The sequence below is a fragment of the Tenrec ecaudatus genome, chromosome 13 (assembly GCF_050624435.1).
Source record: "Tenrec ecaudatus isolate mTenEca1 chromosome 13, mTenEca1.hap1, whole genome shotgun sequence".
Taxonomy (NCBI): Eukaryota; Metazoa; Chordata; class Mammalia; order Afrosoricida; family Tenrecidae; genus Tenrec; species Tenrec ecaudatus.
The window spans coordinates 48,698,611-48,723,786 of NC_134542.1; the positions used below are offsets into that span (position 1 = coordinate 48,698,611).

General features: G+C 40.7%; 1 protein-coding gene and 1 non-coding gene across 4 annotated transcripts in view; both read left to right on the forward strand.

The window, feature by feature from the left end:
* Positions 1 to 25,176, forward strand: part of HIBCH (3-hydroxyisobutyryl-CoA hydrolase) — a 61,746-nt gene that overhangs the window by 4,827 nt on the left and 31,743 nt on the right. For all 3 annotated transcript variants that reach the window (XM_075530356.1, XM_075530354.1, XM_075530353.1), the window contains exons 2-6: positions 4,823 to 4,865; positions 9,638 to 9,778; positions 11,470 to 11,554; positions 15,268 to 15,348; positions 17,697 to 17,749. In XM_075530356.1, the coding sequence (XP_075386471.1) occupies positions 4,823 to 4,865; positions 9,638 to 9,778; positions 11,470 to 11,554; positions 15,268 to 15,348; positions 17,697 to 17,749 (403 nt within the window). The remainder of the gene's footprint in view (positions 1 to 4,822; positions 4,866 to 9,637; positions 9,779 to 11,469; positions 11,555 to 15,267; positions 15,349 to 17,696; positions 17,750 to 25,176) is intronic.
* Positions 7,497 to 7,629, forward strand: LOC142425205 (small nucleolar RNA SNORA15). The gene has a single exon (XR_012779559.1). It is a non-coding gene; the product is annotated as a small nucleolar RNA SNORA15 (small nucleolar RNA).

The following is a 25,176-nucleotide window of genomic DNA, read 5'->3' on the forward strand; positions in this document are numbered from 1 at the left end:
CAGTCACTACTCGCCAAAGTAGTTTGAAGAACACTCTTGAGGAGTACGATTGCAAATATTTTAATTTAGTCAATTTGATTTGGATAAAAGGGTTCAAATGTACCCCCCCTTAAGAGCATCTAAACAATTGCACTAAAGTAATCTGATTGTCATTGAAGCTTTGTTGCTTGTTGCAGTTGAGTGGATCCTGTCTCAAGGGTACTCTGTGTGCAAAGACTATGATGTCTCAGAAACAGATCGCTAAACTTGTCTTCTTTGGTTCTTCCAGTAGGCTAAACTACTAACCTTTGGGTCACTAGTCAAGCACTTCATTTGTACCACCCATGGACTCCTTTAAAAAATTAATAGTTGGCCATTTATCAGTTCCATCAAGTAGGATATGTATCTGTATATATGCAGAATAGTCATCAGGCTACTGATACTGCTTCTAGTCTTGACAGCTCTTCAAACCCTATGTCTCATGCATCTTAAATTGAATTTCCTAGCTGCATGCATCTCAGTACTGCCATGTGCATCTCTCTCTCACTTCAATGAGTTTTTCAAGGGCAACTTGTTGAGTGTTGGCACGTTGGCTCCCACTCATAGGGACCCTTCATGCAACTGGGCACAAGGAAACTTTGCCCAGTCATGGCCATCTGTGTTATTGTTGTTAGGCTTGGGCCTTTTACTGCAGTCGTTGTGTAAATCCATCTTATTGGGATTGTTTTTGCCAACCTTCGACTTTATAAGTATGGCGTGCTTCTCTGGAAACTCATCCCTCCTGATAACATAGCCACATTATGGGAGATGAAGTCTTGGCTTCTTCTTTTCTAAGGCGTGTCTCTCTTCTAAGGAATATTTTTAAATCGTCTTTTACGGCAGATTTGCCAAATACAGTATGTCCTTTGATTTTGTCAATGCTGCTTCCACCGGTGTTGATTATTGATCCAAGTAATATGAAAGTGTTGACAACTTCAATATTTTCTCCATTTCTCATGATGTGGCTTATTGGTCTAGTTTGGGGGGTTCTTGCTTGCTTTGGTGAGGTGTTACCCACATTGAAAGCTGTATGTGGTCTCTGATCTTTCATCACTAAGTGTTTCAGGTGCTCTTCATTTTCAGCAATTAAGTACAGTATCAACTTCTTCTGTTCCAATGGCTGCCTTCAGGTTCTGCATGAGCACAATTAAATCTTCTGGACTTCCCATTGTTCCCGATGTTTTCTGTAGTTTGTTGTTGGTCTGAATGTCTCTGCCTGGTCGATGAAACAGGTGAACCTGTTTGGGGTGCGCTCTGCACTCAGCCAAGATCCAACTGATTTCAGCAGTGAAAATCCCTGTTCCACGTCCTCATCGGAATTGGGCGTGACTTTCTGTCTATTCCCTGTTGATGTACTGCTGCCATTTTTACATTATTTTCAGCAAAACTGTACCCGCATGTGATGGGAACGATGTGGGATAATTCCTGCTTTCTTGGCCAGTTAGCTGTTTCTGGATTTCTGGACATAGATGAGTGAGCGCTTCCAGTGTTGCAACCGTGTGTGGATGCCGATCAATTGATGGTCCATCGAGTCTTGAAGTTTTTTGATATGATACCTAATTTTCACATTATGATCTGGTCTCTGGAACCTAATCGTGTTGATAAATGAGAAGTAGTCTATGTATGTATGTTTTTTTTTAAACATGCTTCAGGAAAAAATTTATTTGAACTTTAAAAATGGCTATAAATAATGTGTCTCAAATCTCTTATTTCCCATTGCCTCCTGAAAGATATTCTTATTGCTGTAGATTTACAGAGTAAGTGCATTTATTGATAGGAATACCTGACTCATTATTATCCTTCAAAAAACATTCTCAGCATTGTTTCTTGTGTATATAAAGTACATAGATGATATGTGCCTGGGAGATACAGTCTTTGGAGGGAGAGAACACTGGCCTTGAATTCCTCGTTAGTCACTTATTTGCTGTGAACAAAATTATGTAACTTTTCTACCTTTTGGTTTCATCACTTGTACAGTGGATATAATGCATATAAATAATGCAGTTAGTTCTGTCCTTGACATCACAATATGTGAAACTGTCATTAATTACTTTAATGGTGCAGCACAGTGTAGCTGCAATGTTAGCAACGTGAATTTTAGTCTGTGTTACTGAGGCCTGGATTTGAATCCATGCCCTTTCTAGTAGCATTAGAAGATCCTTAGCCTTTTTAGGCTTCTATTTTCTCCCTTGAGGTTTTAAAAAATATATAATAATGAGAGGATTAAATAAACCATGTTTGTACAAATTGAAATTTGCTTAGTAATATTTGCTTGCTAAAGCTCATGCAGGATTAATCTGCACAAACAGTTCTCAAATCATCACAATGTCTGGCTACACAGATGAGGGCAGAGAGGGCATTATACCTCCCTCAACAAAACAAAATAATAAGAATGTGCCCAGTGATGTCAATGGGCAGTCATTCTCTGCTTTAGTGTATAGTAGAGCAAACTGCTGGTACATTCTTACTAAGAGTAGCCATAATCATGGGGAATAAATTGAATTGCAAAGATGAATATAAGTATCAAGAATAAAGACTAATTATATTGAAAATTAAAAATACAATTAAATCCGTGCCCATTATATTTAGTTTTAAGAAATAGCCTGTTATTTTTTATTTACAATGTTTAACTGCATGTTGTTGTTGTTGTTAGGTGAAATCAAGTTGGTTCCAATCCATAGCTACCCTTTGAACAATGGAACAAAACACCACTCTGCCCTATAGCAGCCCCATAATTATTTTTACGTTTGCCTATTTTTGCAGCCACTGTGTCAGTCCACATTGTTCAGGACCTTCCACTTTTTTGCTCCCCTTCTTTACCAAGCTTGATGTCCTTCTCCGGGGCCTGGTGTCTCCTGACAACACGTCCACAGTCTGTGAGATGAAGTGTCACCCTCCTTGCCCTATGGCGCATTCGGGCTTCTCCTCTTCTAAGACAGACTTGCTTGTCTTTTGGCAGTCCATGGCACTTTGTATAGTATTCGCCAGCACCATAATTGTGGGGAACTAGCACCAAGGGAAATATGACGAGGACTATATTTCCAACTTATAACAGGGGGAATCTGGAAAGCTGGTATTCCATGGTAAGAAAGCCGCTACTTTGGTAAGTTAGAGATAAAGTCCAAGTACATTGTCCTGCTTAAAATATCATTCCCACAGATTCTCCCTGAACAGATGTGCTGGCTTAAAGTGAGCACATGGCTGATTTTATCTTCCTACAGATGCAGACGTCCTGTTACTACTCCTACCTTCCCCTAAGGCAGGTGCTAGGTTTTCGCACCAGTGAGCTCAGGGACCTTACTGTAGCTAACTCTCACTTGTGATGTATGTGACTACTGAATGTTCATGTCTTATGACTACCTATAAATATCCCAAAACAGTAAAGGTTCTCTCTCTTCTCAAACTTCCACATGGACCATCAAAGAGGGGTTGTGGTGAGCATGCAACCATAAATGTGTCTGACTCCTTTATTTTATTCTCTCTCCTATTCTATTCTCTATGACTTTACTATAATCTTTTTATATTATAAGCATACAATTGCGCCTACTGACCCTTTGGTTATTAGAGGCTGGTTTACTCTAACACATAATTCCAATGCATAAATTTTACTTCAGTTTTCCTTATTCAGTGTTCAACTTTAGCATGAATCTGAAGCAATTGAGAATACCATGGTTTGAGTATGTGCAATTTAGTCCTCAAAGTAATATCCTGGCTTTTTGATTCTGTAAAGAGTTCTTGTGTAGCAGACTTACTCCATGTACTACATTGTGTGATCTTGTGACTGCTGCTTCCATAAGCATTGACTGGATCCCAAGCAAGACAAAATCCGTGACAACTTCCAACTTTTCTCCATTTACCGCTTGGTTGAATTGGTTTTCTTTACATTGAATTGTAGTCCATATGAAGGTTGTAATCCTTGATCTTCATCAACAAGTGCTTCAAGTCCTCACTTTCAGCAAGCAAGGCTGTGTCTTCTGCATATCGTAGGTAGTTAATAAGCCTTCCTTCAATCTTGATGTTGCATTCTTCTTTGGAATTTAGCTTTTATAATCTTTACACATGCTTTTCTCTGTGCTTGGAATACCTTCTCTTCTGAATCACCGAGCCACTTTGATGGTGTCCGTGCCATGTATCTGGTCTTAAGAAGACTTCTGAAGATAGTTTTGGCTTTAAATTTAAAGATGATCTCAGGATAGTAGCTTCCAGCGGCTCATCCAGCCTCCAAACTCCAGAAAAGGCTGGAGTCCATGAAAGTTTGAAATTCTGTTCTGTATTCTCTTCCCTTTGATCAGGAATCTTCTCTAGAACTTTTCATGAAAGTGTTCAGTAATAGTAGCTGAATACCAACCATCCAGCTCTATCACTTGTCTGTCAAAAGTTCAAAAATTACCAGGGCAGCAACGAAGAGAAAGACCGCCGACAAGATGGATTGGCACAGTGATTGCATCAGCGGGCTCAAACATAAGAACAACTGAGGGTGTCACAGGGCTGGGCAGTGTGTGTTGTGTTGTTGCACACTGTGCGGCAGCACGCACACGGCAGCACTGCGCAGCAGCAGCAGCACCACCACCACCCAGTTCTGCTCTCCCGGCAAAGGAGGCAGTGGCTCACAGAGGCAGTTAGGCACACATTCTCCGTTTATTCCTAGTTCTCCTGTTGCTCTGGGTGAATAGAGGCCATGTTTTGCACTGTTGCTGTAAGACCTTTTAGAAGAAGCTAAAGGGAAAAGAAATCACATTTGAAAGTTGAGAAATGACCACTCACTTGACTGTGTTCATTGTATTCTGTATTTTTTTTGTTTCAGGTTTAACTCGTTTAAAAGGACTCGTGTCGTACTGCAGCATTTGGTAAGTTTAGACTTCATTTTACTGGCCTTATTAGATTATGATGTGTCACAGGTCAGCAGATTTGCAGCTGGAAGATTTTGTAGGTGTTTGTTATGGCTCATAATTGAAAAGTCTTGGCACATCTATCTTGTAGTAGGTAGCATGAGGTGGTGGCCAAGATCATAGACTTTCAATCTGGTTGGATTTGAACCAAGGGAACGTGGCTCCAAAGGCTTAATGTCTTAACGACTGACCAAGTGGGTATTCAATGACTACTGCAGAATCTGTCCCAGTTAAATCTAAGTGGAAGTGAGGGTGTGAAGACTTCTTACCATTATTTATTTTAAGCACTTGACAGACATGGAACTGAGGAGTTTTCCTAGGAAAAGAACTTGGAACAATGTCAACAATTCATGTTCAGACATGTACACAGATGGAATAGGACGACATGACAGAATCCTAGTTGTGTGGGACCTGGGTCCTGTGGCCAAAACCACTTTGAGGGAAGAGAGAAATGGACTCTTTCAGGGCCTGGGACCTGGACAGTTTAGTGGCCTCCTGTTGGTTTGTACATGTGCTTCAGGGATGATAGAAAGGCTGTCCTCTAAGCAGTTCTTTTGCGATCCTTCTATAAACCCCAAACCAAATCCACTCCTGCTGAGCGGATTCTGACGCACCGTGGCCTTATAGACAGAGTGGAACTGCGCCACGGTTTCCAAGACTAGCAATCTTTATGGAAACAGATGGCCTTATCTTTGTCCTGTGGAGCAAGGGCTGCTGGCTTTGAACCACTGACATTTGGGTTAGCAGCCAACACTTACCCCAGCGTACCACTAGGGCCAATTCTGCTCTAAGAGCCAATAAACCCAATGGGGGAGAGGACTCTTTATTTTTCATAGTGGAGTGCTGGAAATAGGCCATTGGCGGCAGTATTGCAGGCAGGCGTAGGAAAAATGGATAGGATTGTTTTGTAATAATATTGTGACATCCTACTGACATTTCCAAAATCTAGGTGAGGAGTTGAACCCATCAAGGATGCCAAGCGTATGGCTCTCACTTCTGCAGATGGGGATTTTCAAGCTTTATGAAAGCTGGTACTTATTAATGAGGCTTCCTTTCTATCCACACACTGAGTTGGAGATACTCTCACGCCAGAAATATCCATGGAAGGATTCCCCATAATGTTTTTTGGGGTACTTAAAATATTAAGTCGCATTTTAACTTAATATGTAAAAGCGTGTTTTTCCCATGTGATTTTGACCTGGATGTGAAAAACTCTTCCCTCCCCAAAAGCAGTTCAGTGCACTCTGAAGGTATTGGTTGGATCACATGCATTAATATTGTACCTATTGCTTTCAGGATAGCAGCCAATTCTTACCCTGAATGGACAGATGATGGCCTAGAGTCAATATCAACTGATCTATAATCTATACCATTTGAATAGAACCATTTAAGTGCTAGCTTTGTGTATACACTTAATTAAGCAATTTGAGATTTCATTTTGAAGAGCAAAGTTCCTCTCATTAAGAAATAGTATAGTAAAAGTGGAAATATATACCAATAAAATATGGTAAACAGACCAAATAAATAAGAAGTTTGGGAATGAGACTGACTTTTTATTCAATAAAAATGTCTTGGAGGATGTCTCATTTATTTCATATGGGCCCTCATGGCTTCCTGGCCCATAGAGGCCAAAGGACCCGAGAGAGAGACACTTGGCTGGTGACTGAGGAGAAACCACGCTGTGGGAAAAAGATTGTATATCCTTAATATTTTCCGATCCTGCCTTCTGGTAACCTGTATCCCCATAATTGTGAGCATTGTCTGTGTGTTCTAGGTGGCCATTGCAAGGGGTTACGAACCCACAAAAGGAGAGTGTCAGGAGAAGGGACGGCTGGTGTCAGAAAGATGGAGGATGGTGGCTATCAGCCTTATGCTGGTGTGGACATGGATTCTTCTTCTCCCTGCCGAGGCTGGAGGAGGTCTGATGTGGCCTCCACACCACTGTTAGCACCATCACAAATCCGAAAGCATGTTTTCATAACTGCACAGTTTAACTATGGATGCATCTTGAGTTAAATTTATACTTTACATATATATACACACATACAGCTCTCTGCATGTAGACATTTGTATAGAGAGACATTGAGACTACTCAAGCAAAACACACACCAATTTAAGTTTTTGCATGTACAATTCTGGGATTTGTTTACATTTTTGGAGTTATGCAGCCATTTTTAAAATTTTAGATCATTTTATTGGGGGCTCTTGTAACTTTCGTTATAGTCCGTACATCCCACTATCGTGACCCCAGTGCCGCTTCCCGCGCGACTGGATGCAGCCATCCTCACCCTCCTCCTCTAGTTGTTCCATCTCCGTTAATGTAAGCTCAGTGGCCCATCCGGGACCTGGCTGATGCTTTGGTTGCTGTTGTTAATTTATCTGTAGATAGTTCTTAAGAGCATAATGCTCAAGACAGACTTTTTTTTCCTTTTAACCAGATAAGCCACAGTACTGTTTTGTTTGCAGAACATTTCAGGAGATAGATATCCCCGTATATACTTGAGTATAAGCTGACCCAAATATCCACCGAGGCACCTAATTTTACCACAAAAACTACATTTAAAATGTGCTTAAAAACTTGCTTAATTAATGGCTGAATACTGTGTTTTTTATCTGTAATCTACACAGCCAGTCACCATACCACAGTATCGTTTCCCTGTAACGTACTTCCCGTGTGCTGTGTCTTCTTCATGGCATATCATGTGTAAAGGTGAACACAAAGGGAAAAAAACTTGCTTATACTCGAGTATGTACGGTATATATATGTTATTAAAAGATCATTTTATTGGACGCTCTTACAAAAATCCATATATCAATTATATCAAGCATATTTGTACATATGTTGCCATCATTATTTTCTAAACATTTACTTTCTATTTGAGCCCTGATATCAGCTCCTCTTTTTTCTCTCCCGACCCCTCCTCCCACCAGGGGTTGTTTTTCATTTAGGCTTTAAAGATTATCTGAGGGTAATATTGGAGGGTCTATATAGCTTCCATCGCTCCACAAAGTCTGTAGAGTTAACGCAAGTTTGAAATTTTGTTCTTTACTTGCTCCCTTTTGGTCAGGGTTCTTCTACAGAATCTTTGCTAGAAATGCCCGCTAATGGTTACCAGACACCGCAGATCATCTGGTCTCATGGTGAGGGGAGGCAGTTGTTCATGGAGGCAGTTAGATGGAAGTCTTCAGTGGATTGCAGTTCAATGTAAAGAAAACAAAAAGCTCACAAATGGACCAGTTCATGGTAGCAGCATCCAAAAATCAGCACATTGAAGCTGGAGGAGGCAATGTTATTAGAACTTACAGAAGCCTGCGGATGATAGTGAAAACCCAAAGCCCGATTACAGAATTACTCCTCAGATGATGAATCAATCCCCTCTAAGGACCAGGCAGAATCCACTGTCGGGTGCAATTGGAGTTAGGTCAGAATGACATCGATCACTCTCTTGACTCAATCTGTAATCGTTCCGGTTTTTAATACTTTTTCTGCTTCATTGCCAGTTGCATTTTTCCTTTGTTTCATTGTGGCACTATTGTTGGGTCATTTTTTTGTTGTGATTTTGTATGATTCTCTGTATATGAAACCCAGATGAGGTAAACCTATTGAGACAATTGGATCAGCAGATTCAAAGGGACTTAACGGGAGGCTAGCAGGAAATGGGGAGCTAATAACAAGTTCAGGGAAGAAGAAATGTCCTGGAATTGTTTGTGATGATGGTTGCGTAACGCTTGTGAATGTGATTGAACTATGGAAATGTATGGTATGTGATTTGTCTCTGAAATTGTTATAAATAAACTAATTTTAAAAAATCAACATACTGCACTGAGCAAATGTGCACAAAGCCTATTTAAAGTGCTAAGGTGCGCTTGGCCCAAGCCTTGGCATTTTTATGTGCTTTGAATGCATGTGAGAGCTGGAAAGTAAGGAAAATTATAAAATTGATGCACTTGAATTATGGTGCTGGTTAAGAATATTGAAAGTACCACGGACCGCCAGGGGAACAAAGAAATACATTTTGGAGCAAATGCAACCAGAAAGCCCTTGGAAGCAAGCATGACAAGGTCATCTCATGTATTTTGCCTGTTATCAGGAGGCACCAGTCCTTGAAAAAGGAAAGGACATTATGCTTTCTCTAGAGCAGCGGTTCTCAACCTTCCTAATGCCGCAGCCCTTTAATACAGTTCCTCATGGTACGGTGACCCTCGAGCCACAAAATTACTTCCGTTGCTACTTCCTAACTGTCATTTTGCTACTGTTATGAATCGGGCGACCCCTGTGAAAGAGTCGTTCAACACCACCCCCCCCCAAGGGGTCGGGGCCCACAGGTTGAGAACAGATGGGCTGATGCAGTGCCTGCAATAATGGGCTCAAACTTGACAGTTCTGAAGGTGGTGCAGAACCAAGCAGTATTTCATTCTGCTGTGCACCTGGCTGCTGTGAGTGGGAGCTGACTTGGTGACACCTAGCAATAAAACTTGGAGGCAGGGATGGCAAGTCTCCATCCCTGGAGAAGTGCATCATGCTGGCTAAGGTAGGGGGACAGTGACAGGGAGGCCCACATGGAGATGATGGACACAGTGGCTGCAACAGTGGGCTCAAGCACAGAAACAATTGGGAGGGTGGTGTAGGACTGACCAGCTCCAATATGGTAGCTCTGCTTTGTAAAGCTTTTGATGCTGGCGTGTACCAGGAACGTGGTGTTTATCAAGTTACTCTTGGCTTTCCCCAGGGAATGTTCAAACACACCGATGCAGCAGAAGAGGTGCTGATGGAAAGAAAAGGTTGTGCAGGAGTGATTACACTCAACAGACCCAAGTTCCTGAATGCACTGTCTTTGAATATGGTTCAGCGGATTTATCCACAACTAAAGGTTTGTAACTTTCTTTAAGGTTTTTAAAAACGTTTATATTAATAGGAAATTTCTGTTCCTCTTTCCTAGAGAATCAATGTACTGTGAGGGCTCGGAGCCCAGACTCTGCTGGGTTGGGCCCTCTGTGCTTTCCTGAGTGATGCTCCTTGAGCCCTGCGCGTGACGGAGTTCAGGGGACACTTGTACATAACCCTGCGGTTTCTGCTGTGTTCTGCCTCTATTCTTAGTTTTTTGATCTTGAAAGCAATGATACTGATTCTCCTTCTTGGAGCACAATGGGGTATGTCCACTTTGCTTCCTTGTGGCCGTTATGATCTGGCAGACAACTGTTGGGAAGTTCCCAGCTTTTCTCCTGTCTTTGAGAAGCTCTGATGCTTTTGGAAAACTTAGGACTTAGACAGATGACTTGTGTGCAAAACCCAGATTTCTATTGACTAGCTGTGCAAGCTGGAAAGAGAACTACTCTGTGCCTCACTGTCTGCCTCTGTAAAATGGGGATGATGTTCTTTTCTAGGTTGGCTGCAAAAGGAAATCATATATCCACCACTGAATGTGCTCTGCCACCACCTCCCACCCCTTCCTTAATTTATTTGATGACCCTTCCATTCTGGCGTCCCTGATTGGGACTGCAGTGTGAGGCAGACAAACTCAGCAACTGACTCGCAGCAATCTTGTGTGTCCAGTATAAATGCTCCCTAGGATTTTCAGAGGCTTTTTTGGAAGTAGGTTACTAGGCCTTTTCTTCCTGGTAAAAAAGCCAATGAACTTGACCACTAATATTTTGATTGGAAGCTGTATTAACCAGGACGTTGATACATGAAGTATCCCACATTAGACTTGGTCTAATATGGAGGAGAGCAGAAGTTTCTGTTGGGTGACCGCATCACTGTTGATGCACCTCGGTGTGACATTGACCTTCCCATTCACTAGGTCTGCCGAGCTGTATCGCTTTGTGTATCTACATTTTGTTCTTGAGTGTAGAATTATAGAGCCTTTATTTTTCTCTCTCTATTTAGTCTTTTGAGCATTTGCTCTAGCAGTTTGCATTTTTATTGGATTTTGATTCCTACATGCTATTTATTAGCAGCCCTTTATAACCCCAAATCATTTGCCGATTTGCTCAAGTTTCATTATCTTGCCTTTAAAATGTATAAGTAAAATAGAAGAGTCCTGTGCGATCACAGCAGAAAGGTGGTTGTGCTCTGTCAACAGTTTGGAGGCTGATTTGTTCACCAGATCGACAAGTTTATGTAACAATTTTATTAAGATCATATTTGTCCACTTTGTCCTCAAGGTTAGTGGGCAAAGACTGTAGATGCCATCACACAGTTTGGATCACCAAATCTCTTTCCCCTTAACACTCCAGCAACTTTGGTAGAATAGTGTCTCATTTTGACAGAAAAAAAATAGAGTTGGAACTCCTCCTCCTGGATGGATGGATATTCTTTACAAAAGAATACTCACGTAGGCCAACAGACACCCACATATGCATGTCTTTTTAATGCATTGATATTTATAGTATGACAAGAAAGTATCTATATCTGAAAAAATCAGCCAGGGAAGAAACCCCGTGGATCTCAGTAGTCTGATTTTATTTTGCATGGAGTCACCATGAATTGCAGGCTGACTTGATGTCAGCTGACAGCAATTTATAATACACGGATACCGTCTTCTTTTACATTTGGCTGTAGAAGTGGGAACAAGATCCAGAAACTTTCCTGATCATTATAAAGGGAGCTGGAGAGAAGGCTTTCTGTGCTGGTGGTGACATCAAAGGTAACACTTGTTTTCCTCACCTACTCTGTAATTTACTTTCCTTTTTAGACTTTTTGAGAAAGAATAAATTTAAAGATTTACCTTTTGTAGTTAACAGTTGATAAATTAAAGAAATAACAATTTTTGAAAAAGTTTACATACCATATATACTCACGTATAAGCCAACCCGATTCAGCTGAGGCACCTAATTTTACCACAAAAACCTGTATTAAAAATGTCCTGGAAAACTTGGTTTACACACGAGTATATATGGTAGTCTATTTTTGAGATATATCTATCTTGTTTCTTTTCCTGAATTATCTTTAATGAAATGTCCGGGGATAGTATGTGAGTCCACTGAATTTTATGTAGAAAAGATGATATGAAATGAACTTTAGTGGCACTGTCCAGTCAGCACTGGGCTGCTAATCACAGGGTTGGCAGTTCAAACTCACCAGCTGATCCTCAGTAAAAAGATGAGGCTGTCTGCTCCCACGAAGATTTACAGCCGCAGGAATCCTGCACTGGGTCGCTGTGAATCGGATCCGATTCAATAGCAATGGTACGCAAGTTCTGTTGATCACAAAGCTGAACTAGGACTACGTTGAATGATTGCCATTTTCCAAATCTGACCTGCTCTCATATATTCCCATGACTGGTGTGCTTTCTCTTTGTGATTTTTCTTCAGTCCACTGTTGAGCTCTCTGTTATCTTCTAAGCTTCAGCTCACGTTTCCTCTGATATCTTGTCTCTCCGAAGGAGAGGGAGGGGGTCTCTACCCCTCTACAACGCCAGATCTGGGAGCCTCTCTCTGTGAATGTGTATGGCAGTTTTTATATGCTTATATTTATGTGCCCCAATCTCCTTATGAGCAAGGGTTATGCCTTAATTAAATTTCTACCTTTGGTGCTCAAAAGGAACCCTGTTGGTGTAGTGGTTACACGTTTAGCTGCTATCCACATGGTCAGCAGTTCGAAACCACCAGCAGCTCTGTGGGAGAAAGACTGGGCCTTTTACTCCTGTAAACAGTTCCAATCTCAGAAACCTAATTCTAATCTAGGAATCGAATTCAAGGGGGTCACTATGAGTCGGCATTGACTCAATGGCAGCGAATTTTGTTCGGTGGGTACTTAGCATCCCAAACAAGAATTAAACTCTTTGTTGTATCAAAAGCAACTCCTAATGACCCCCTAGGACAGAGTAGCGTTTCCAAAACTGTAAATATTCACAAGGACAGGCAGCCTCATAGTTCTCCTGCAGAGCAGCTGGTGAGTTTGAACCATAGACCTTGCAGTTAGCAGCCTACTGCTTAGCCCATTGTGTCAGCAGGTCTCCTTTGGTGCATCCGCACTTTGAATTCCCATTTGGGGAGGGAATAATTTTAAATGTGAGGATTCAACTAATTCTTTTATAACTTTTTGAAGAAAGTGCTATAGCATTATAAAATCTTTCTAATTGGGGAAAACTCTGTTAAAAACAAAAGAGAAATCATGTTTTCAGAATCAAAATCATACTTATTGTAGTTACCACTGATTGTATCTTTTACATGTATAAACAGTTTTCATAATTTGAATTTTGTTTGTTGTATAATTGATTAGGTCTTAGGATAACATTTTCCACGTATTTTAATTTTATATTTGGCCTCTGTTTTTTATAGAGCATTAAAACAGCAATCTTTGTGTTGAATTTGTTCACTAAATTTACAAGTTTATATAAAATATTACCTTTGGACTAGGAAGAAAAAAATCTTCCTGGTTCAGAATAATATGAAATAACTTAAATTGTTGAGTTCAGAAATTGCAGTTTCATAGAAACTGATAACTTAGATTGAATTAACAGAATTGCTTTTTAATTTAATTTTTGCTCACAACTAGAATATTTTCAAAACATGATTTTCTGCCTTGAATTAATCTTTAAAGTTGAAGAAAAGATCTTGTTAGTTTTCAAACAGGCAGAGTCTTATGCAGAAAGGGCTTAACTGCTGCTGTGAGCTATTTTTTCCATAAAGGTCTAACTTTATACTGGTGTTAAAAATACAGTTTTAACTTTAGAATTATTCTAGTTTATAAAGCAATGGGATCTAATTAACGGAGATTTAAAATGTCGAAGTTCAAGGCATTAAGTAGGCACTCCAGTGGTTACACATGGGGCTGTGGTCTGCAAGGTCACCAGTTTGAAACCGCCAGCAGCTCCGGGAGAGAAAGACTGGGCTAAAGCCCATAAACAGCTGCACTTTTGGAAACCCACTGTGGGTCAGCATTGACTGGATAGCGGTGAGATTGGTTTTGGAGTTTGGCCCAACCAAACCCGCTGCCACTGAGTTGATTCCAATTTATAGCAGCCCTATATAGGGTTTCCAAGACTGTACATCTTCATGGACGCTAATAAGCCTCATGTTTGTCCTGAAAAGTCTCTGATGGGTTTGCATTGCTGAACCTGTTTGGCAGTGCCGCACTTGCCTGACAGTGCCACCAAATTCAAAACTATTGGTATTTTGAATGCTATTTAATTTATGCAATTTACATTGCTTTCACTAATTGAAAAGGTGATTACAAGGAAAACCCAGTAAGGTTTTAGGGTTAAAAAAATTTACAAAAGCAGTACAACTTGCATTCTTTTCCCTTGAGAACTGGTGAGAGCATTGATAACATTTCTAGCATGCACTGTGACAACTGTGGAATGAAAACATTAAATGTCAGATTTTTCTTTTAAAAACTGGGAAATCAATCAACATTGGGAACAGTTTCAAAGAATATAAATCAGAATTCTAAAGAGTTATCCTAAAAATCTCGGTAGTCAGTATCTCATATAACTATTCCCTGTAGAGTGGAAACCTGTCTGAGCAGCTTCCAGACCTCTGTGCAGGCCTCATTATCTTGCCCGAGTGTCTTGTGTAGACACTGCTTGCTCTGCTCCCAACGGCACCCTGTCATTTCCTAGGAAATCCCGACCCATCTGCTCAAACTTGGCTCACGCTCACCTTCCTGGGCTCACGCTCACCCTCCTGGGCCCCCTCTCACCTTCCTGGGCTCACGCTCACCTTCTTGGGCCCATTCTCACCTTCCTGGCTCACTCTCCCCTTCCTGGGCTCACGCTCACCCTCCTGGGCCCATTCTCACCTTCCTGGGCCCCCTCTCACCTTCCTAGACTCACTCTCACCCTCCTGGGCCCCCTCTCATCTTCCTGGGCTCACGCTCACCTTCTTGGCAGCCACATTGTAGTTACCGCTCTCCTGTGCCCATTCCCACAGTATCCGTTTTTGTTGTAGGCATAGCTCCAAGAGTATCCTACCGTGGTAGTAGTTGTAGTTGCAGTAGTGTGTCTCCTCATTCCTTCTCACTGCAGGACACCTGCCTTCAATGGCTGCCTTACTGTCTGCAACAAGAGAGCATGGCACGGAGTCGATGCACAGTCATGTTTTGTGATGAAATAGATGGGGCAGAACTCTAACTAGATGTACTACAAGGTGAACTTTTTGATCCAAGTTGTATTATTGAAGGAAAAGTATATCCAGCATATATTTTTTAAGGTGCTAGAGGAAGCAGTCAAAAGAGTCTACAGTTTGTAGCACTTTATAATTTATAACTTAAATATAAAACTTTGTAAGAAATTCTTTGTATAAACGTTTACCATGAGGCTTTGTTATAATCAAGGAATTATTTAAATATTTAGTTGAAAACACCTTTTTAACATTTGCATTTGTACCTGATTTATTATTTTTTTCTCAACTGTAGCGGTCTCAGAAGCTGGAAAGATGAAGCAGAAGCTCAGTCAAGATTTCTTCAAGGCAGAATATACCGTGAACAATGCCATTGGTATGTGGGCTCTGCCGGGACTGTGAAAGGGGACCCAAGAAATAAGGGTGCTTGTTCCGACCGTAATCAGGAAGACACTTGCTGGATCCCCAGGCTGTTCTCCATGGGCAGCTGTGATGCCTGCTCTCACTGAGCAGAAGGCCACTGGAGAGAGAGACAATGAACAAAGTCAGCAGCCCTGCTGCCATGCAAAGTGCACTGGAATAACCAGCCAGCCTCACGCAAGTGGTATTTTTGTATGGGCAGGCTCTACTCGGGTACTTGTTTTGGTCATAAATTTAATACAAAAGCATGATTCCTTCTGATCACATGGCTTTTTGAAAATAACACTTGTTTTGTTTTCAGTATTCTTTATAAATGAAATATCTTGAAGCCTCTGGAATGAAAGTTTCGTTGAGATGCCAGCTTATTGGAAGTGAATCATTCTTTCATCAGTTGTATATTTCAAAAGTTAAATAGTAGTAGAGAAAACATAATAAATACTTGCTTACCCCTAAGGCCAGAATGAACACATTCCTGCTTGGTTTTTTCTTGATAAACTAAGATATCTTTGATGGAAATATAATCTCGAAATTTAAGTTGCAGTTCAGTCTGTTTTACTGTTCTCAGTATCATTTCTTCCTCCCCACACCATCCCCAGAAGCAGAAATTACCAATACTTTGTAGTGTGTCCCACTAGTCCATGGTTTATATTTTTACCACACATTTGTGAACAAAATGTGTTTCTGAAATTTATATAAGCCTATCCTAGTGTATATACAATCTAATATTCTGTAACTGTTCTATACTATTTAATAGGAACTACCTAATTCATAATATCATTTACTAGTTTACAGTAGTGGATAGTGTAGGTTATTTCCTATTTTTATTAGTACAAATTACTGTATCCCCATGTATGGTTCCTTAGTATCCATGAGAACAAACTTCTGCGTTTTTAGAAGCAGAACTGGTGCATAATATACAGAGCTCATGCGTCTTCAGTTTGTTCTAAGTACAAGACTTCCCTCCCACCTCCATGCCCTTTCCATCATTGTCAACATTTTCATGTAATAGATTAACATTTTTTGGCTTTGATTTGAATTTCCTTTAACACTAGTGAAGTAGAAGGTATTTTCTTACGGTCCTATATTTCTGTCCTTTGTCCATCTTCCTGTCAGGTTGCTTGCCTTTTTCTTGTTGATTATATAGAAATTGTTTATTCTGAATATTTAGGTTTTGTAGGTAGTATATACCTACAGGTATACTTTTTATTTGTCACTTTATTTTAAATTCTGTTATTCTGTTTTGACATGTACAAGTGTTTTTTTATGCCATTAAACGTACTCATTTGATTTACACTTTTTTGCATCTTAAAAACCCCAGCCTTTTCGATTATGTGGAGGTTAAGATAGTCTTATATTCTAAAATTATATACGTTTTATTTACTTATATTCTAGGTCTTTAATACTCTTGGACATTTTCTGCCTGTGATATCATCCAACTTTTATTGTCTGTATGGAAACCAGATGCCGTAATCTTTTTATTGGGAGGTTTTAAAGACCTGTACTCAGAGACCCTACAGGACAGGGTACAATGGTAATGGGATAGAGATGTAACTCTTTTGGGGAGTAGAAAGCCTTGTTTTTCCCCCACCGAGTGGCAGTGGTTCTGAAATGCTGCTCACACACTCCACCGTACCCTGTGCTGGAATCGACGAGGCGGCACGGAGGGCGAGAAGGAGCTTGGTGGTGTGGTAGTTAGCGTGGGCTCTTAGTGGCAAGATCATCTTCCTTGGCGCTCACAGCCTCTGAAACCCTATTAGATTAGGTCACTGTGAGTCAGAATTGACTTGGTGGCCGTGGAATTCCTTCCTCGCTGATGTTAATGACTTTTCTGTTATCTATCCAGTTCTTAAACATACTCAGGTCTGTTTCTTAGGTATTTTGTTCATTGGGCTTTTGCCTGTGCTTAAGCTGAAGTAAGACAGCCAGTATAGCTTTAAAACATGTCGTTGTCCAGGAGAGCAATTCAGTCTTGTTTTGTTCAAGAATTGTCTAGGCTACTCTTGGATATCAATTTTAGAATTGTCCTATCTCATTTCACAAAAGATCCTACTGAGATTTTCATTGGAATGACAATGAATTACAGTAATTTAAGGGGAATTGACATAGTTGATAGTGAGTTTTCCCATCCATGAATGCCATGTCATTTTTTTATTCACAGACTTAAGCAAACCAAAACTTTATGGAGTTATAATTTATCTTCCATAAAATTCACCCATATATGATGAAGCTAAAATTGTACAACCATCATTATAAAACAGTTTTAGGATATTTTACACATTGCAACTCATTGATGTTTCTTTTCAGGTTCTTGCCAGAAGCCATATGTTGCACTTATTCATGGGATTACAATGGGTGGGGTAAGTAGACTACTTGCTCTCATCATTGATATGAGTTGTGTGTGTTTTTTAAGTAAATAAATATAAATGAGGAACTAAATACTAAATATATATGAAGCAAGGAATGTAACATAATTAAAGCATTAAGTATTTTTGTAGAACTCATTGAAATGAAATCATCAAGGGCTTTGGATCCTTGTATATTTGGGATATATTTGCTTTTAGCACTTTTAGACTATCTCAAATGAACAGAATATTTTGTGTTATTTCATTTGCTGTTTCAACTCCTAGCATAAGTAAATATTTTTAACCAGCAGAAATTTTTTAGTATGCAAAGCCTTTTTTCTTCTTACTAGTGTACCAATTGCTTTCGACAACTGCAGAGAAGAAGTTGAAATGGTGCTTTTTCATAGATTTGGACCTATGAAAATAAGAGTGCTTAGAATTATTTTTAATAACTTTGCTACAAGGCATTGCAATCCTCAAAGTTCCATCTATTGAGAGTTTCAGCCATGTCTGTATTTGCCACATGATCTTAAAGATATCCAGTGAGTCTGGAAGTTGGGTAATGACTGTCTTCTAACTTGTTTCTTCTTCAAGACCATGTTGGCTGTTCTGGATCTTTAGTCTCTTCCCTTTAAACATTAGAATCAGTTTGTTGATAATCCATAAAATAACTTGCCAAGGTTTTCATCGGGATTGCATTGAATCTTTTGACCAAGTTCAGAAGAATTATTGCCTTAATATTAAGTCTTCTTACCCCTAGGAAGCTCTCGTGATAAAGTGAGTTAAGTATAGGGCTGGCAGTTAAAACTATAGCTGCTTTGTGGGAGAGAGATGAGATGAGGCGATCTTTTTTGGTGAAGATTTACAGTCTCAGAAACCCTATAAAAAACTTCTCCTCTGCCCTGTAGGGCTGGAGTGGGTATCCATAACTACAGACTATCTTACCTCTACTTGGATATTCTTCAGTTTCTTGGAAATCTTGCACATGTTATTTTTGCTGCCATGGAGGCAGCCCTCCACTCATTGCTACTTCATGCACAAGGGAATGTAACCCTGCCTCGTCCTGTTTCATCCCTATGACTAGTTCCACATGGGCCTTGCGATCTCTACAGGGTTTTCATTGCTAATTATGGGAAATAGAGCCCTAGGACTTTCTTCCTAGTCTGTCTGAAAGACCCTATGACACTTGTTCAGCACCATAGCAACGCACAGGCCTTCGTTGGGAGACAGGTGGCTGCATGAGGGGCTGTGGTGAAGTGAAATTGCTTGCTATGGCTCTTTTAGCCATAGTCTTTGAAGCTCACACCAAATGATTGGGTAACTTAACTCACTGCCTTCGAGTGGATGCTGACTCACAGTGACTTAAAAGACAGGGTAGAGCTGCCCCTGTGAGTTTTTGAGACTATAACTCTTTAATGGAGCCGAAAGCCCTTTCTTTCTCTTGCAGAGTTCTTTTAAACTTCTGACCATACGGTTACCAGCTCAACTCATAACTACCACCCCACCAAGGCTCTTCCAGGGATTGGGTGGGAGCATGCAAATAGGTGCAGAGGATACGACCCCTTGGGGATCGGTCAGTTTTGCCATCCTGCTGGGTATAAAGTGAACCATCTCAGAAGTAGACAGAGAATCCCATAACCCTCGATGAAGAAAAGCCACCAGTGGAGCTTCTGGAAGATCCCGTGGCAGCAGTGGTGGAGGCCTTCCAGAGACCACTACATCAGGACCATGAGCCAGTGGAGGGCTTCCTGGCCCAAGTAATGAGTAAATTGAATGCATTTAGGCAGAATGCTGGGTGCCCTTTGGGCTTTCTCAGTGCAAAAGAGGCACTATAAAACTTGCCACAGCAGGGCGGGGGCAAGGAATCACGGGCTGAGAAGCTGTGGATCAGAGAGAGGTGGCTGCCACTACTAAGGTGAGGTGTTGCTATGATTTGCACTGTGTAACCTATTCCCTTCCCTGGCACACCTCCTTAATCTTCACTATTGTCTGTGAGTTTCATGTGGTCATTACAGCAGGTTATCAACCAGCAGAGAAGTAGAATGCTGTGGGAGGCATGGTTGGTGAAGCCAGGAGAGGTCAGTTGTGGCTTCCACATCTTTTCCTCTGGGGCTGGGAATGGTTGGGATTGGTTGGGAATCGAACCCCAAATCTTTTCAGTGGAAAGAGGGAGAATTCTACCACTTAGCCACCATTGCCCCCTCCCCCACGGAAGGAGAAACTTCTGCCACTGAACCACTACTGTTCCCAGAACCCTTTGGAGGGTTTGTTCAAATGCAGGTAGACAGTCTGCGATGTTACCAGATGATGCTGGGTGCTGACTGGGGCGACACGTGTGGAACCAGTACTGGACTGTGCTGAGAACCCATAGTTTGTTATCCCAAACCCTGCATTTTAAGAATTTCGAGTGGAATTTCAGTGCGCTCCTTAATTATCATATACACATATTTAAGTTATACTATGAAAGAGAGGGAATACAATAGGTTGAATATAGCTTAAACATTTCTGATAATTTTCTGTGTTGATTTTGACTGATAAATTGATTCTGGAAAATGGACGCTTGTTACTGTGGAGTCTGTGCCACTGGACTGTGTTCCAAAAGGCTCGCAGTGCTGATTTTTTGTTTGAAGTAGATTGCCAGGACGTCCTTCGAAGGTGTGACTGATGACCTTGACTAGCAGCCCAGTTTGTTAACCACCTGCACCGCCCAGGGGCTTCTCTGGCTTTTTGGAGACATTTGTTGTCAAAACTTTGACTGCCCAAGAGATGGCGCCATAGAGCTGGATTTTGTTTGTTTTTACCCGCCTCTCCTTTCTTATTTATTAATTTTTGATTTACAAAGTGTTATCTTTTTTTCTAAACAGGGAAAATGACAGTTATATTGTCACTTACCGTCTGCCTGCCTTGTAGTGTAGCACAGAGTTTTAGAGGGAAGATAACAATTGTATTATGCTTCATATTTCAGATTGTTTACTAAATATTTTGGTAATACAATAAAATAAAAATTTATGTTGGATTGACTCCACTTATTTGATCAGAATTATGTTAGATTTTTTTCATTTGTTATATAATATATTTAGAATAGTTCAATCCCAAGTAAAAATTTCATCTCCCTATATCTTTTCTTTTGAATATCTGAGGGTACATTTTAAAACCAAAAACAAAGTAAATTTGTTTCAAGGTTAAAATTTCAGATACAATATATAAAAAAATTTTAAACTACCCTCGTTTTTCTCACCTTGTGACTCAGTTTCTCTTCCTCTCCGTTCACAGTAGAAATAATGTTAGGGCCACATATTATGTTCTTTAAGATGTTGCTAGCAAAAGAATTCTGTGATCAATAACTGGGAAATTGAAAGTTTCAATTTTAGAAGTATGTGTGGGGGTGGGGTAGTATGATCTGATTAACTGGAAAGTGGAATAGAATAGAAACAATGGCCATGCACAACATCAAATTACTTACTGACAGACACAAAACAGCCACACAGGAAGTTGGGAGCTATTGAATCAGATTAAGCTTAACCACTGGTTCATGTCATTGAGACATGCGTTTTTCTTATTTGAAAAGATTTAGCAGTCTTCAGAGATCACAAAATGTTAATAATTGCAAATGTCTGTAAGACATAATAGCTACTTCTTTCCATGGGTTTAAAAGGTATTCGGTTTCTACTGCTGTTAGCAACAGTTGAATAGATGGAATTTTAAGAAACCATTTTTACTATAATGATGTGCTTTTTTTAAAACAGCATGTAGTCACTTAATGGGACTTGAGTGGTTATGAAATAAATTAAAGCATTTTAATACTTTTAGAGAAACTTTTGAGTTCAACTATTTAGGTAGACTTGCACCCCCATATGTCATTTAAATTTCTTGATTTTTAAAATCATTATGAAATTCCTTAATGTGTCTCCCCTGCAAGATGGATCTTAAATTAGAAAACCAACAAAGACATTTTGAGAAGACTAAATACAAAATAATTTCAAAGCCTGAAAGATTTTAAATTTACATTTTGCCGATCAATTGTTAATGCTTGAGATTTCATGGTAAGAACTGCTATTTGGCACCAAAAGGATGTTCTTTAAACATGCAATGAAGGTAGCCTTAGTGAGATTTGATGATGGATTAAACGTGAAAGAGGACAGAGAAGCAGTGAAGAAGACTACTCACATTTTCTAGAAAAGCAAAGCCAGATGCAAGATTCGGACCCATCAAACCAAACAAACTTTCCCATTGCAAGTACACAACACCCTGATATAGCTTCCTTTCAGCTGATTGGCTGCTCAGAGCCAATCTCATCGGGGAGATATTTACTTGGTTTTAGATCTGATCATCCTAACTGCTAAGGGAGATAGAAAGAGTCCACAGAGCCACTGTACCAAGAAAACCTAGCCGACCTTCCACTGTTTCGGGAGGTAGCATATTAGCAATGGTGCAGAAGGAAGGCGTTCAAGCCGCTCTGAAAGCATTAGCCAAAAACAAGGCTCCAGGAAGGGATGGGAGAAAAGACAGCCCTGAAAGTGCTGTGACTCACAATGGTCCAAACCTGTGCGTATGGAGTTGGCCTGTGTGGGAATTCAACTCCGCAGCAGCTAACGAGGAGTGGGAATAAAGCAGTAGACAATTAGATGAACTTAAGAGATGGAATGCACATTGAAATGTTTCAACCAGCTAATAGAAGCACTTTCTTCATCTTGCTGGGAAATTTGGAAGACAGCTACTTGGCCAACTGACTAGGAGAGATCCGTATCACTAGTGCACGTGGCCCTGAATACATTGTGAAATTTATAGTTAGGGTACTTTTAGACCTTAGTAAAGTACGTAATATGGTAAAGAACCTATTTGAAGTGCTAATATAACCTTGCTCTTATTTCAAAGTACCACTTAGAATCTTGCATAATGACAATAGAGGACTCCCATGTTCTCGGATCACTGCAATGGAGTGTTCATTCTGGGCAGAAGCTTACTCCTTCTCTGATTAAAATTTAAATTCCTGACACTTTCTGCCAGTGACATCACCCCATTGTGTGACGTCCCGCGTGGTGGTTTTCTCCTTGGGGCTGTCTGCTCACTCGGCTTTAGACCATTTCTTCGTCCAGCACCAAAAGGAAGTGTTGCCCACATGCTTAGCTTTGTGGAATATGGAATTCATGCATCCTACATCTTACCCACTAGGACTTGCCATTAGTATACATTAAGGAATGTTGACTATATTATAAATTAGCTTTAAAGATCCTGTAATTATGCTCTGTTTTAAAATTAGCAACTTTGTTGTCTTTCCCCCACCCCGAATAGTAATACTATCTATAAATACAGAAGTTAACATTTATTTTGAGCTACTGATTAGCCTATTGGCATTTTAATACCTGGTTCTTTAAATTAATTATAATTTGATCTTTAAAAACGTGATGTAAAGTTAAGCCAGTTATTTCCCCCATTGAAAAGTTTGAAAACTCATCCAGCTGTATTCCTTTTTAAAAGTCTTAGTTTGTCTAATTTTTGTCCACAAAGATGTCAAATTTTCAAATAAATGACAGTGTTTTCGTGTTCATGATGACAGAGTGTAAGTTTGGGTAAATTTATATTCTTGTTCCAGTTTTGTTCAGCTGTTCTTTATGCTGGCCCACATTGGCACTCTTTATAGCAGATTATAAATAAGGATCAAGTTCATTTTACTTTACTGGCACAGTGTAAGTACAGCAATGCAAAGATGATCGTTCAATAATGAGCTATGTCAAGAAAACAAAAAACCAATGATGGACAGAGTGCTCAGGAGACACCTTAAATGCATTTAGGATCTATCGAAGACTATAAAACCTGCAGCTGTCAAGGCCACTCTGACTCCAGTGAGCCTGTAGGACAGAGTGGAACTGCTTCAGAAGGTTTTTGAGGCTGTAAATCATTATGGAAGCAGACTGCTACATTTTTCTTCTGGGAGAAGCTTGTGGATTTGGACTGCTGACCTTTCAGCTAGCGACCCAATCCTTAACCCACTGCACCACACACAAACAAAACTCACTACTCGTAGGACGAGGTAGAACTGTCCCTGTGAGTTTTTGAGACTGTAGCTCTTGGGGAGTAGAAAGCCTAGTAGACTTTGTCCAGTGGAGTGGCTAGTGGTTTCAAACTACTGACCTTGTGATTAGCAGCCCAACTCATAACTACAATGCCACCCATCTGCAAGACTGCGATACTTAGTGGTTCTCAACCTGTGTGTCGCAACCCCTTTGGGGGTCGAACGACCCTTTCACAGGGTCGCCCAATTCATAACAGTAGCAAAATTACAGTGATGAAGTAGCAACAAAAATAATTTTATGGTTGGGTGGTCACCACAACATGAGGCACTGTATAAAAGGGTTGCGGCACGAGGAAGGTTGAGGACCACTGACTTATGTCCAAACAAATGAAAATGGACAGGAAAAGGTATATCACACTAAACCCACTTTCGTATACACTCACCCCGTCCTTATAGACATGATTATGTTCTAAACACCAGGAAGTTAATGCACAATCAGCCTTATGCAAGTAGGAGAACTCAGAACTGCTGCTGTGCCCTGGACCCCACGACTCTGCCACCCTCGCAGCCTGAGGCCCCCAGGCTAGATAGTGACACCTCTGGGCTCGGACAGTCAGCAGGACGGTGGTCAAGATGGTTGGTGGGGGCTGCTGCCGGAGCCCGTGCCCCCTATTTCTCCCCTGTCTGCAGCCCCAGTAGCCTGCAGGCTGAGGAGGAGCGCATGGAAATGAGCAGCACAGTACTGGTCTTGGAGAGCCCAGGACCAAGGTTGACAGCTTAGAGGCTAACAGCTGCCTGGAGAAAGAGGAGCTGAACCGCCTTAGGAAGGGCTGGTGCTGGCTGGTGCTGCCGCCCCAAAGCCCAGAATGACCCCGTCCCCGTGCTGCTGTAGGACTTGGTGCCTCACGGAGTTGCGGAGAGGACCAGTAAGAAGGAGCAACCTCTCCCACTCCCCTCGTCTGCGATAGAAACGGAGCACTCTTAAGTATCAGACATTGTTCTGAGTGTGCTGAATTCATTAGCTCTGTGTTGTCGAAGATGGAGTTAAACTGCTTTTCAAAAAATGACCAAGACTGACGGGAGTAAAAACTCAAATAGCAGCCCTCACGAAGACCATGAAGAGTCTCAGCAGACATGCACACGAAACGGGAGCCCTCATGACTCTCTCAGCCTGCGTGCCGCATAGCCAAAGGCAAGGAGCTTCAAAAAATTTCTAGCAAAATGGAATTAAGAGAATGGGACTTTTCCACGTGATTTTTGAAGGTCCGTCTTATGTCTTTTGGTATTCAAAGGATGACTGCTTGTTCGACACAGCAAAGTCAGAGTTTCGACTCAGTCTTATCTTCTAAAACTTGTATAACTCTAAGTTGCCCAGTTTTTAGGAGTAATGTCACCTCTATTAAATGTTGCATTTGGGAAAAAATATATG